At 40.1% G+C, this 14,180-nt stretch overlaps 1 protein-coding gene across 3 annotated transcripts; it reads right to left on the bottom strand.

The window, feature by feature from the left end:
• Positions 1-9: 9 nt before the first annotated feature.
• dyrk1ab (dual-specificity tyrosine-(Y)-phosphorylation regulated kinase 1A, b) lies at positions 10-11,776 on the bottom strand. 3 transcript variants are annotated; one of them, XM_041994096.1, is made up of 12 exons: positions 10,969-11,776; positions 9,158-9,224; positions 7,462-7,658; positions 7,071-7,163; positions 6,460-6,648; positions 6,055-6,202; positions 5,634-5,920; positions 5,318-5,464; positions 4,994-5,134; positions 4,583-4,886; positions 4,245-4,369; positions 10-3,815 (listed from the first exon to the last, which is right to left on the bottom strand). In XM_041994096.1, exons 2-12 carry the CDS (start codon positions 9,165-9,167, stop codon positions 3,228-3,230), a joined length of 2,229 nt encoding a protein of 742 aa, XP_041850030.1. In that variant the 5' UTR covers positions 9,168-9,224; positions 10,969-11,776; the 3' UTR covers positions 10-3,227. The 3 variants fall into 3 exon arrangements, with proteins under 3 accessions (XP_041850030.1, XP_041850031.1, XP_041850032.1); XM_041994097.1 differs by lacking the exon at positions 9,158-9,224; XM_041994098.1 differs by lacking the exons at positions 9,158-9,224; positions 10,969-11,776 and adding an exon at positions 10,204-10,459.
• Between the last annotated feature and the right edge of the window lie 2,404 nt (positions 11,777-14,180).

The following is a 14,180-nucleotide window of genomic DNA, read 5'->3' as shown; positions in this document are numbered from 1 at the left end:
ACAGAACAATTCAGTTAACTTCTTTTTATATATCATACATAAGACTGTCTTAATATAATACAAAGGGCATTGTCATAAACACAGCAAAGTCTTGACTAGATCTTACAATCTGTGGATACATGGACTTATCCTTTCCCCCATGCTGTTCATTTCTATAGTGCATGTTGCATGTACAAAAAAAGTGAAAAAATGTGAACTCAAAAATGAAAAGGATAAATCCAAATTAAATAAGAGGATTTCAACTTTTGTTGGGTGTTCAGATATGTCAACAAGTATATGTGTTTGTGTATAACCCACAAACTCAACAGGCTTATGAAAGATGGAACCTATTTTTTTTTGTTTTATTTTTTTCCAACCATGTGCTTCTCATATAACCAAAACGTAAGGTTTGTGATGTACATGCACTTACAATATACCCTGTGAAAATTATTAAGGTTTGAAGATCTAGCTTTCCCTGTTTGATTCAAACCCTACCTCATAGTGTTGTCCTGATGTAGTCAAGTACCTTTGCCAAAAGGCAAGGTTTTGCCACTAAGAAAACAGGAGTTCCTGCCCACTGAATGGTCACCAAATTGACAAACATAATCAACATACCAGCAGGAGCAAGGTAGTGAGTTCTATACTTCCTTTATTAAAAAAATATAAATATATACATAAATTCTATTTCAACTATTAAAAAGGGGCTGCATTTCATGACAACTGCTCTAAATAAGAGGTCAATCAGCATGATCTGAAATAGGCGCACACTTACGAGTCACTGCAGTCAATTTTTTTTGTTTTCAGTCTTTATTTTTGGAATGTTTAGTACCAGTATGAATGCCAGTAATAAAACCACTGACAAGTTCTAAATGTCTCAAATTCAGCGGGGTATGAAAAAATGATTGCAAATTTGCAATTAACCTTGACATCCAGATAAAACCCCAATCTCAATATAGGTAGCTTGACATTTGTGTTTGGAAATACCAAGAATGACTGCTTATGATGGTTTCTCCTAAAACCAAAATAAAATAAAATAAAATAAAAAAATAAAACAAAAAAAAGACAACAGTATGACTTTTGGCCTGCCCTCAATTTGCGAGGGGGCTGTGGACAGTTTTTTTCTCCTTTTTTGTCTAATTTCAAAGCTAGTAAAAATGAGCAACTGAAGAAAGAAAGCACTTCAAAATCCCTGATACAAAACGAAAAAGAAAAAAAAAAAAAAAAAAAGGAAGAAAATTAAAGTCTGGTAACTGACTAATGTTTTGAAGACATGTGTGTCTGCCTTGGCAAAGCAATGTGATTGTGGGCTGACAGACACCCTTTCCCTTTGAATAGGACAACAATCATGTGAATCATCTGCCCTACCACATCAGAACTATAGCATTCAACACAAACTGATTTGCCACAATTATCCTTACCCTGGCAACAAAATGTCAAAGTCTTGCTTCATGGCATAAACTAGCCAAGTTGACCAAATGATGTATGAAAGGCAGCAACACCCTTTGAAATAGTATGATGGGGGCAAAAGAAAAACGACGACACAGAAATAGAACGCATTAGTCTCCTTTTTTTTTTTTTTTTTTTTTTTGTATGTTTTTGTTTTTTCTATCTTTTTTTTCTCTTAAACCATCAGCCTCTATCTTGCTACTCTGGAGCCTGCAGAGTAACTACCAAATTCTCTAACATACCAAAGTTTTAAAAGACTCCCAAAATAATCTACCAATTAATATGGAAACAGTTTTGGTAAAACATTGCAAACAAATCTGGCCAAAATACACAATAGCCAACGGTCTCGACAACGGTCTCCAGTTTTGCTAAAGTAATATATTGCAGCTGTTTGTGTTGACGTTAAAATAAGATCTTGATAAACTTTGCGTCAAAATGGTGAACTGCTACATTATTGGTTACAGACACCTATATGCTATAAAACAACTGCTTTGGTATAAAAACATATCCAAAGGGAAAATAAATTTTTGTAAAATTCACAGCATAATTTGAGGAGAAAAAAGGCAGTCACTTAACTCATTTTTTTCTTCAGTTTCCATGTTTTGGATGGAGAGACTTGTGCAGGTGGTTCTGATGAGGAATTACATGCAAAAGGGGGAAAAAAACAAACAAACGAACAGGGGAAAAAAAAAAGAAAAAGAAAAAAAGGGGTAAACTCTGGAATAGACAGTTCTTTCCACTGCAAAATCCTTAACCAGTGAATTTCAAGGAAGTAATGTTTTAGGAGGTTGTTGTGTACAATAAGACCCTGTTATGTGGGGCCCTGCTGAAGACGAAATCTTTGTCGAGAAAGGCCTCAAATTACCATTCTTATTTACCTTTTCTAAGTTGTTTTAATTTCCTTAAAGAATTAAGGGCTGTCTAGAGAGAAAAATAGAGAAAAGCCATCTTAATTCAAATGATAATGTCCAGCTCCATTCCATTCCAAGTCCATGAGTCATAAGGCCAAAGGGTTATCTAGAACCAGCCACTGACTGTCTTCCATTCACTGGGCTGGATCCTTTCGTCTCCCATGCCCATCACTTGCCTGTGCCGGGCCCGACTGCAGCTTGCAGGACCACAGGGCCTCTAGGCTTGAGGGGTGGTGCATCCCTCTCCTTTTACCCGATTGGTGTCAGTATCCACCTGCGGGGTCTCCTTTCCACCTGGCCAGCACACGCATAGGGACTCCACTGCTATGTGCTCCTCTTTAACAGAGTCACACAATACCCACCAACAACAAGAAATATCACCGCAAACACTTCCCCTCATTGTCAAGCTACAGGATTTACAAGCAGCTCTTATGTGAAATTTCACTTAAAAAGGGCAAAAATAATTAACCAGTGGAACAGTAATGTCAGGCAGTCCATGGTTTGAACCGTAATAGGACGCCAAGCATTTCATCACTAACAGCTGGCTGAAAACAGCTTCAAACTTTGCTCTGAAATGCTCCTTAAAAGATTTTGCCACATAATACCATATGGTGATTATTTGGTGGTTACATGAAACTGGTGAATGGTAAGATGGATGTCTCAATCTCACAATGGTAATTCCGCAGTTTTATTTTGTGCCTAATGATTGCAAAAGAAAAACTGATGAAAATTACATATATACTTTTTAACAAAAGGTTTTTCTCTGTAGTAGCGGTTCAGTGATATCTCCCTTCTGACGTGAGCAGCTTTTGTTCTCAACACACCTTGTAGTAAAAAACACCACCTTAAAAATGACGCACAGGGGGAACACACAGCCAAATGTCAGTGCAGTCACGAGCTGGCCATAGAACTCTGCTGCACACACACTCCAGTCATTGGAGACTCCTCTCGGTCCATGCCTTGCCTCATGCCTAGGTGGCCTTCCGCTAGGTAGTGGGCAGGCCCTGTGTTCGTGCCCATGGAAAATGCAGGGTGCGCTGCCATGCCAGTCTCCTGCCGTGGGTTCGAGAAGGCACCTAGCCCCATGCTCAGCCCACCATTTTGACCAAAGTCAAGGGCTCCCACGGGCAAATGGCGGAGCTGGTAGGCCTGGTTGCCATGGTTCCCAGTGGAAGAGGACGATGTAGAGGAAGAGGAGGCAGAGGAAGACAGGGAGGTCATGGACAGATGGCCATGAACCACCTCCATGGAGTCCTGTGTCGAGGAGCTGTGTGTTGGGGAGGTGTAGTGGCGTGGGCGCGGACGTGTAGCCATCATCTGCCCATGGTGGTGATGACTGTGTGAGTGAGGATGCAGGGCCTTAGGGTGCTGAGGGGGAACATGGAAGGTGGTCTCCTGAACTGGGTGGGTCTCTCCAGTGACTGACTCTGGTCCAACACCACCTCCCCACACCAGTGGGGGTGGGTAAGGTTGTCTCGCCTGTCATTGTCAAACAAATGACATGAGTCAGTTGTGAAAAAAAATTAAACCACTTTAAATTAATTATAAGTGCCTGAAAACTTTAATGCACACACACATTTAACATAACTGATCTGTTCACTATCATGCAGCAATGGTATTTTCCCTTTTAGCACACAATGAAATTAATTTCAAGTTTTGTTTGTTTTTTATGCCATTAAAAGGCAATGCGGCTACATAAGAAACTATATGTATTAAGAGAATTTTACTTGTCAAATTCATTGATGTTTTTAACATTTGTTCTATTAATTTTACTTTGCTTCTTTGTTGTGTTTTGCTATGAAAGAAATCGTGACAAGAGTTTGTGATAAACACTCATTTTAATTTTCCATCATCACAAAAAATGCATTTGGTGTCAGATCTGAGGATCTTTTGAGGTAAGTTGCTGACCTGTGGGCAGATGCTGTCACCATCGATGGCAGGCATGGTCGTGCCAAAGTGTCCTCCACTGTGCAAGTGGTGATGAGTAGGGTCTGATCTTGCTCTGCCACTGGTACTCGTCCCAGATGATCCTCCTACAGGTTAAACAGAAGGATCACAAGTATATCTTTAGCTGCTTTATGACAAATACTACAAAAAAATTAGATAATATTACAGTAGGACAAAAATATGGATTTTAATGGCTCAGAAAGTGAGGATCAACAACTGTAATGCATTTAAAGCGATGAAGATTCAGTTTTAATGTGTGTCACTGTCTTAGCTGCCCAGACGTTTGAGATGACCATTACCTGAACTAGAGGAGGTACTGGAGGTGGTTCCTGAAGACTGGGATTGCTCTAATGCGGGGCTTGTAGATACACTGCTGCTTGTATTGGTCCCCTCGTCCGCAGTCTTCTTAAAGAAGCTGTGCTGCAGGGCATAGTAGGGTTGGATGCGGCTCTTAGGGTCATAGTCCAACATCCGGAGGATCAGGTCCTTGAACTTCAAGTAGTCAGCAACAGCATGGCCAGATTCCCCAGCACGTCGGCCACCTGGACCCCCTGTCTCCACACCCAGGATGGAGTGGAGCTTTCGTGAAGCTGGAGGCTTATACTGTTGGGAGTACACAGCTATTAAATAATGTCCATTCTTTGTCACCAATATCTAATCATTTTTTTACAACAGCCACCAGTTTGCCAGCATCTAAACACTGAGCTCACCCTTTTGCCATCTTTGGTCTTCTTAACACTCCATGTACCATCCGAAAGTTTCTCAAAGAACTTCCTGGCTTTTGGGGCTAGGTCCATTATGTGATTAGGCGGGATACCAAGAACCTCAACTATTTTGTTCATCTGGTCCACCTGGGGGGATAAAAAATGAATCCTATTATTTAGTCATGTTGGCATGTTTACTGCATCTGAATAGCCATTAGAATGTTAAGTTAGATTTTCAATAATGTCACATTACCAGGTGAAAGCTATCTTATCAACTAAATCCCTCTACACAACATAGGCGACATTTCATCATCATCATCATCATTATACCTCATTGGCTCCACTAAAGAGAGGTTCTCCAGTGTGCATCTCTACCAAAATGCAACCCAAGGACCACATGTCGATGGCCAGGTCATAGGGCATTCCCAGCAGCACCTCTGGGGAACGGTAGAAGCGACTCTGGATATACTGGTATATCTATGCACACATGGAAGGAAGGGGGAAAGGAGAAAAAAAAAATTAAGGTTCATTATTTACCTCCATTTCCTGAATTTCATTACTTTCATTTAGACTAACAACACATCTTGCCAGGATAGTCTTGTATACATTCACTGTATTGCTGATGAGGAAAACTGCAGGTACATACCCTTTGTCCCAGTTGGCACGAGCTGCCAAAGTCCACTATTTTGATGGCACTCCTCTTAGGATTACAGAGGAGGATGTTCTCAGGCTTCAGGTCACAGTGGATGATGCTGAGCTCAGGCGTGGCCAGGAAGAGTAGCGCCGTGCATAGCTGCTGGGCAAACTTCCGGGTGAGGTTGAGTGAGACGCCACGGAAGTTGGTATTTCGGAGCAGGTCGTAGAGGTTATAAGACAGCATCTCAAACACGAGGCAGAGGTGGTTTCGAAACATGAAGTGACGCTTTAGGTGAACTGTAAAAAATTAAATTTAAACCAAGTTAGTCAAACCTAAAAACATGCCATTTCAATTTCTGTCAAATATCTTACAAGACTGGACCAAGATAGACTTTATCTTGAAATGGGTGCATATTTTAGGAGTCAATTACCAATGTAGTATTTCATCTCAGTATCATGTTTGTTCATGAGCTCCAGGAGGCGCACTTCTATCTGGGCTTGATTGAGGAAAGCTTTCTTGTTTTTGATAATCTTAATGGCAACCCATTCTTGCTCTGCTCGGTCGTATGCTTTTACAACCTAAAGATGCCAAAGAGAGTAAATGTGAATGCTTTCAATGTTACATTCAGGACATGTATTCAATAAGAACCATCAGCACACACAATAAAATCACAGAAAACCCTAATAGTAAAGAGTAAAACTTTAAGTGGGTAAAAAATATCTTTAGATTATTCATAGAAAGCAAATGTATTATTTATTTTTATTTATATTAAATTATCTATAATCAATCACACGTAATCAAATCAAGAATATGTTTGTAATATTATATTAAGCACCTGTCCAAATGATCCTTTTCCTATCAAGGAATCAATCTCATAGCGGTCCATCCACTTCTCCCCGTTCTTGACGATGTAGTCATAGTTATCATCGTCATAGCCATCATTAAAGACTTTTCTCTCCTTTTTGTGACTGGAGTCTTCACCCTGGCCCTGTTGGTGCCGTCGCTTCTTTTTTGCATAATACACCTGTGTATTTACAAAATACATTTTATAAATCTCACATGGAAATCTTGCAGATCTTTATGAAGCACACAAAATATAAACATTTCTTTATTGTATTATGTTAGAAATGATTTAGAATATGGATTTATTTACTCATCATTTTCAATAAAAATCAACAGAAAACAATTCTAACTTTAATTTCCCATACTTAAACACAAAATGTCACATTTAGTCCAACACTCTGAACTCCTAAAATATCCAGGTCATTACCATTTGTGACAAAGAGATGCATAAATATCTGAGTTATTAATTATACCTGACATTATAAAAATATCTGCTAAAATTCTGAATCAGTTATTAAAACAATAGCTTATTAACTTTCTATGAAGATTAAGTGATTGTTACAATTTCATGTTATTTAAATTATAATAATAATAAAAACATACCTCATTGATGTGTTTGTATGTTTTGATAAGGTCAATGGAAAGCTTCCTCAGGGGAGCTGAAGTTGGGTCACGAAAGCACTGGGGCATGTGCCTCTGAAGTACCAAAGGTATAAAATCACATTTCATTAAAAAAAATAAATAATTTATTTCTAAATGCACACCAAATCAATAATTAGCAGCTTCATTTACAGGGTTATTGGGTTAGAATTACATTTTACACAATTAATTTTGCACAATATGGTATGATTAGTCTGAAAGACACATTTGACAAGCAGCTACTCTGCCTAGTGACAGCGGAAAAAAGGGAAGCAGACTTTCATATCACATTAAGCATTGCAATTCCTGAAATTCTTGTAAAACCAACATGTGCAGGGGGGCAGGGTTAGTATACCTGATTGGCAGTGAGCTGTGGTGTCTGGTCGCTGTACGGTAAGACCGTAACAGATTGGTCAGTGCTTGGCTGGTGGCGGTCACTGTACTGCTGGTGCGTATGGGGCATTGGAGCAGCCATCTGAAGACCAGCAGTGTGTAAAGAAAAAGAGGGCGCAAGCCGGACGGACGAAGGTTTGCATGCTGAAGTCTCTCCTCCTGGAAGAAATGAACACTGTTAAGAGTTGCACATTAACTTAATTCAATATTGCATATAACAAAAGGACTACCAGGAAAATGGGTAATTATCTTGTTGAGAATCAGATGTATTTACTCTTTTATGCAGAGATTTCTATTAAAAGATAGATAAAAACATTACTTACTGTATAAATATAATATGTACAGATATTAGTTGCTGCTTAATGTAACCAATACTTATACCCTTAACACAAAGAAGTATACATTTATCACTGAGAATGTAAAATATTTGCACAACGCAAATCAAGGATATGTATTAATTACATATATGTTTAAATAATAAGGCCCATATCTTAAAAAAAAAAAAAAAAATCAACAACAGTAATAAAATACTATTTAGTTGTCAGAAACAACAAGGATTAGTACATTGTGTAGATAAATGCCAGGTTAATACAGTGTCTTTTGTTAAGCATTTAAACTAAAATGGCTTTATCAAAAAATAACCACAAAATAGAATACAACAGTATTAATATCAACCTTTGTGGAGAAGAAGGAGAAAAACAGCAGGTTTAACAGTGAAAAGGGGCGAAAATACAGCATCTCCACACTGTACAGTGAATCATCCTTCATTTTCAGCCAGAAGGAATCAAAAAATTATTAAATAGCATGTTCAGCTATCAGCATCTCTCACCAGACAACACAATTCACCAGTGCTACACAGTAACCACTATTCAGAATCCCAGCAACAGCACCTAATTAGCATAGCCTATCACCACAGAGATACAGCGTGATTTGGCAAGCCCATCAATGCACAGACCAATCACAACGCAGTATGCAAATAGCCTACTTTTGTTGCCAGGGCAGAGCTGCTCCCATTTTCCAATGAGAAAACAAGAAATAAACAAGAAATAAAATTGAACTTTGGCACACTTAGACGTTGCTTTCAACACAAGAGCCTGACAGCAAAATAGCTGCACAGCCCAAAACCTGCACTCCATCTGAGAGCATTAGAAAGCTGACCCAGCTTTGAAAAAGCAAAAAATACACATAAGAGGAACTGTAAGAAGATAGAGCCCACTGTATTTTTAAACTAAGACATAGCTTATTTTACCATTACTATATAAATGTATTTATATGATATTTCATAAACAATTTCACCTAAATATAATTTTTTTACTTGATTTTTCATACTATTTAGGCTAAATAAAAAAATTAAACTAAAACAGTTTTTTATGACTAATGCCTGTGGTCCTACTTGTTCTACTCTTTAAATATAATAAAACAGAACCACTGAGTTTGAACATTTAATACAAGGTTTAACTTCAAAGAGTAAAATCCCAAATATTGCTCAGACTAGTCTATATGTTTTGGCCTTTTATCAACTTCAGAAGGTCCAAAAATGTCAGCACATCCATACTAAAAATAATAATAATAATAATAAAAATACAAGTGAAAGAAAAGATAAGAAGTAAGCTGGTTCCCCACAAAAAAAGTTAAGACTTGCATATACAGCAGCTAACCTGGATGCATCTTCTGTAAAATTTCATATCATCCTGGGAGAAGAGTCCAGCAGCAAACCACAACCCACTACAAAGAATAAAAAACATTATTATCATTTTGCATTTTTGGTGGGTTTTAACTGTATTGTGGTTAAACTTAAGTAGAAAAGTCAGCTGTGCACTAAAAACAAGACATACCCCCAAACTTTTTTAAAAAGTATTTTGAGGTAAATGTATGAATTTTGCAAGAATTCAAAAACTCAAAACTGAAATTTAAAATGTGGATTAAATTCTAGAAGATTGTTGCTTATTAAAAAAAAAAAAGGTAAGCTGCTTGTGGGTAACCCAGGCATTCAATTTTCAAAACAGAATATATATGAAACTATTAAAAAGCTGGTGTTAAACACTTATATCAATATTAATATTGTTCTTGGCCTAAAAGCGGCTTGCTCTTCTCTTGCCATATTCATAGTTAATGTACTTTTAAAATATTTTTCATGTGGTGTCTATATACATTAAATACATTTTTCAAATAAACTGTTTGCCAGGACCCAGTAAGTCAAACTCAATTTACTGTACAGGACTATGCAGATAAAAAAAAAAAAAAAGTTTGACTTGAGACTATTTTGCAGACAACACAGCAAACATTTGACTAACAATAGTATATGCTTAATTATAAATAAAAAGGGGGAGGGGGGCATCAAAACTTCCATTGGAACATGCCAACAAGCCATTTAGCGAGCACACTAGCTTTTTCTTTTAGTCTCCTTTTAACATCTCATTATCCTCAATATTCAGTACTAACATATGAACAGTTCCTTTTCTGGCTCCAGTCAATATGGTATTAACGGGCCTATTTAGGTGTAAATATAACGACAGCTAGCTTGATATTAGTAACCGTATCATATCATAAGTGATCTTTAAAGACCTCGGTAACAAACCTGTGCCATCGTCTCACGCCCAACTGATCAGATCCATTTCAAAGCGAAATCAAATGTTACCCACCCAAACAATTAAAAACCTAAGGTTCATGTAAATGAACGGTTCCCGAGTAGCGCCATACTTACAGATGATAAAGTAGATCTCGTCATGGTTGAAATTCAGGAAGCATATTCAATGTTAATTTTCGTCCTCCCTTGATACATATCTTTTGTGTGGTACTCCAATTCCCTCAAAACGACGATAAACGTGTTCAGGCTCACGTTACCGCTAGCAGTCTAACTAGTTAACGTCGCCGTTACCCCGAAAACTGCGGGACAGGCGAGCATATATCTCATCAGTCCAACGTTAGCTAGTGACGCTGTGTGCAGCCAGCGGGTCGTGGGGCCCATTCAGCTGGTTCGTCAACAAGTCAACGTTAACCATTAGCCAAGTTAGCCGAATTAGCTAGGTTAGCATCAGTAAAATCCACGATACCCCTGATAATAATATGATTTGACAGTGCACTGACAGTAAATCAAATCCTGGATGCAAGTTAAGACGTATTCAATCTTACAATGACAGTGTCTAAAATAGCAGGGTTAGCAATAACGTTAACACCGTGCCAGCATGACTCTCCGTCCAAGACCACATAGTCCGTTGAAAATAGCTCAGAGTCAGCTGGGCTGCCGTTGCCCTCCAACATTAAATCCGTCCCCTGACCTACTGACTGAAAGCAAATGTTAATGTTGGTTTCACAAAATGTTTGCTAGCCGCCTCACCATAAGCTGCCATTCCCAACTACCGCGTCCATCATTGTTAACAACTCGGGTTGCAAAGAATATACATCTGCAATACCGTTAACCTGACCAATACATACTAATGTGTTAAATACAAGGGTTGGAACTACTCACCTCTGATGGCACGATCTTCATTTAAAGTCCAATAACCTGTATGATGAGGAAACTTATCCAGCTTGATATTCTCCCCTCCCTGCACGGTTAGCGAGTAAATCCAATCCCCGTCCTTTGGCCGGCAAACTCTAAAATAACTCGCCAATCACATCTAGTACGCACTTCATGACCCAAGGTTTGATGAGCAACATACGTGATCAAAACTTATTTAGTGATGTTACTATCAGCTGATGACAAGCAACATGCTAACTAGCACGCATTACTTACCAGCTAACCTTAGCGAAGTGGCTAGCTAGTTGACAAAATGAACGCAGCTAACATTAGCTACCTGCCTTGGCTAGCCTCAAGCTAACAATTCTAGCTACCGCTAAATAAACGTTATGCCAAATCCTCATTTAACACTGTCTTTTCAGATTTGCATCGGTCACCTGGATATGTGCGACAATGCAGTTACATCCAAAGCATTTTAATCTCGAAACAGAAGCCGTGTCCTCTGATAATTTTGGTTAGGAATTTTGTGTCAATTTTCACAAAATGGCGCGCGGTCCAAACCTGCGCAGTGAACCGGCCCGGTGGACCAGAGACACGGACAACTGAGTTAGTGCGGCGCCGCCTAATTATTTTAACGATGTTAAAACGTCGGCCCCTTTATCTTCTTAATCCGATACACTATGCGCATTTCGATGTCCAAAAACGTCAAACATATATCCACTGACAGCATTATTCCGGCGGGAAGGGAGAACATTTGAAAAGACTGAGCTGGGAAAAAAAACCCTCCTGACAAAATGGCGATGCTCTAGCTTGTTGCCATGGCAACTGTCAATCAAAAAAAAAAAAAAAAAAAAAAAAAAAAAGAAAGAAAATACCCGGATGTCCCAGTGACGAATTAAAAACTAAACTGGCCAGAGTACAGGACACACGCATAATTCCAGTGGAGTCTATTACTGTCTTTTGTTGCTACAAGCCCGTAGTCTTAAATTGCTAACTGTTCTTTTTCCCTCAACATGCAAGTACCTTTGAAATTCTATAAATTCTGTCCCTAGCTTTATGAAACCTTTCTTCTCTCCCAATGAATCCAACACACCTATTTCAATATTAACAACAATATTGAAAATGAAAAGTTTTTAAATTGATATATATATATATATATATATATATATATATAAATTCCATTGCTTACCTGAGTCATATTACAATGCACTGAAGTACAGTAGACACTTATCCTGTAATCCCTTTTTAATTATTAATTTTAAAAATCAGAGGACAGCTTGTTGTTTGTGTGCACATGATTATTTTCACATTTTCTGATGGAAACATATGTAAAGAGACAGACTAATATAATTGTCGAAAAAATGTCAAAGAATCTGTGAATATTATTCAAAGATTTAAAAACTTTTATTGTCAATTCACCATATTTTTAAAAAACATATAGAGGAACTGAGATGCTGTTCTCTCTCACCATAGAAATGACATAACAAGGACATATAAAAATTATTTTCAAAACACACATGAAGTAAGACAATAAAACATAAAAATATAATTTAAAATAAAATAAATAAAAATAAAGTGGTAGTGGCAGACAGTTAAGTGTTCAAAAGTATTTACAATATCCATCCATCCATCCATCCATCCATTTTCTGCCGCTTATCCGGAGTCGGGTCGCAGGGGCAGCTGCCCAAGCAGGGAAACCCAGACTTCCCTCTCCCTGGCCACATTCACCAGCTCATCCGGAGGGATTCCGAGGCGTTCCCAGGCCAGCCGAGAGATGTAGTCCGTCCAGCGTGTCCTAGGTCTTCCCCGGGGCCTCTTTCCGGTGGGACGTGCCCGGAACACCTCACCAGGGAGGCATCCAGGAGGCATCCTAACCAGATGCCCGAGTCATCTGGCTCCTCTCGATGTGGAGGAGCAGCGGCTCTACTCTGAGCCCCTCCCGGATCACCAAGCTTCTCACCCTATCTCTAAGGGAGAGCCTGGCCACCCTGTGGAGAAAACTCATTTTGGCCGCTTGTATTCGCAATCTCGTTCTTTCGGTCACTACCCACAGCTCATGACCGTAGGTGAGGGTAGGAACATAGATCGACTGGTAAATCGAGAGCTTTGCCTTTTGGCTCAGCTCCCTCTTCACCATGACAGACCGATGCAGAGTCTGCATCACTGAAGACGCCGCACCGATCCACCTGTCGATTTCCCTCTCCATTCTTCCCTCACTCGTGAACAAGACTCCGAGATACATGAACTCCTCCACTTGGGGCAGAACCCTATTGCAGACCCGGAGAGAGCACTCCACCCTTTTCCGGCTGAGGACCATGGCCTCGGACTTGGAGGTGCTGTTTCTCATCCCAGCCGCTTCACACTGCTGCGAATCGCTCCAGTGAGAGCTGAAGGTCACGGCCCGATGAAGCCAACAGAACCACATCATCCGCAAAGAGCAGAGACCCAATCCTGAGGCCACCGCACTGGATCCCCTCAACACCTCGGCTGCGCCTAGAAATTCTGTCCATAAAGGTTATGAACAGAATTGGTGACAGAGGGCAGCCTTGGCAGAGTCCAACTCGCACTGGAAACGATTCTGATTTACTGCTGGCAATGCGGACCAAGCTCTGACACCGGTCGTACAGGGACCTGACAGCTCTTACAAGCGAGTCCGGCACTCCATACTCCCGGAGTACCCCCCCACAGGAGTCCCCGGGGAACGGTCGAATGCCTTCTCCAAGTTCACAAAACACATGTAGATTGGTTGGGCAAACTCCCATGCCCCCTCAAAGACCCTGAAGAGGGTGTAGAGCTGGTCCACTGTTCCACGACTGGAACAAAAACCACACTGCTCCTCCTCAATCAGAGATTCGACTATCTGACGGACCCTCCTCTCAAGCACCCCTGAATAAACCTTACTAGGGAGGCTGAGGAGTGTGATCCCCCTGTAGATGGAGCACACCCTCCGGTCCCCCTTTTTGAAGAGGGGGACCACCACCCCAGTCTGCCAGTCCTGGGGAACTGTCCCCAATGTCCATGCGATGCTGCAGAGGCGTGTCAACCAAGACAGCCCTACAGCATCCAGAGTCTTAAGGAACTCTGGATGGACCTCATCCACCCCCGGGGCCTTTCCACCGAGGAGCTTTTTAACCACCTCAGCGACCTCAGCCCCAGAGATAGGAGAGCCAGCACCAGCTACCCCAGACTCTGCTTCCTCATCAGAAGACGTGTTGGTGGGA

Source organism: Melanotaenia boesemani, chromosome 9 (genome assembly GCF_017639745.1).
Source record: "Melanotaenia boesemani isolate fMelBoe1 chromosome 9, fMelBoe1.pri, whole genome shotgun sequence".
Classification (NCBI taxonomy): domain Eukaryota; kingdom Metazoa; phylum Chordata; class Actinopteri; order Atheriniformes; family Melanotaeniidae; genus Melanotaenia; species Melanotaenia boesemani.
The sequence above is the reverse complement of the archived record's forward strand: the minus strand, read 5'-3'. Positions and strand labels throughout refer to the sequence as shown.

Coding starts and splice junctions, on each gene's coding strand:
- dyrk1ab (XM_041994096.1), bottom strand. Junction 4,887..4,993: donor AGACCAAAGATGGCAAAAGG/GTGAGCTCAGTG, acceptor TACTCCCAACAG/TATAAGCCTCCAGCTTCACG. Junction 4,370..4,582: donor CAGTACCTCCTCTAGTTCAG/GTAATGGTCATC, acceptor TTTAACCTGTAG/GAGGATCATCTGGGACGAGT.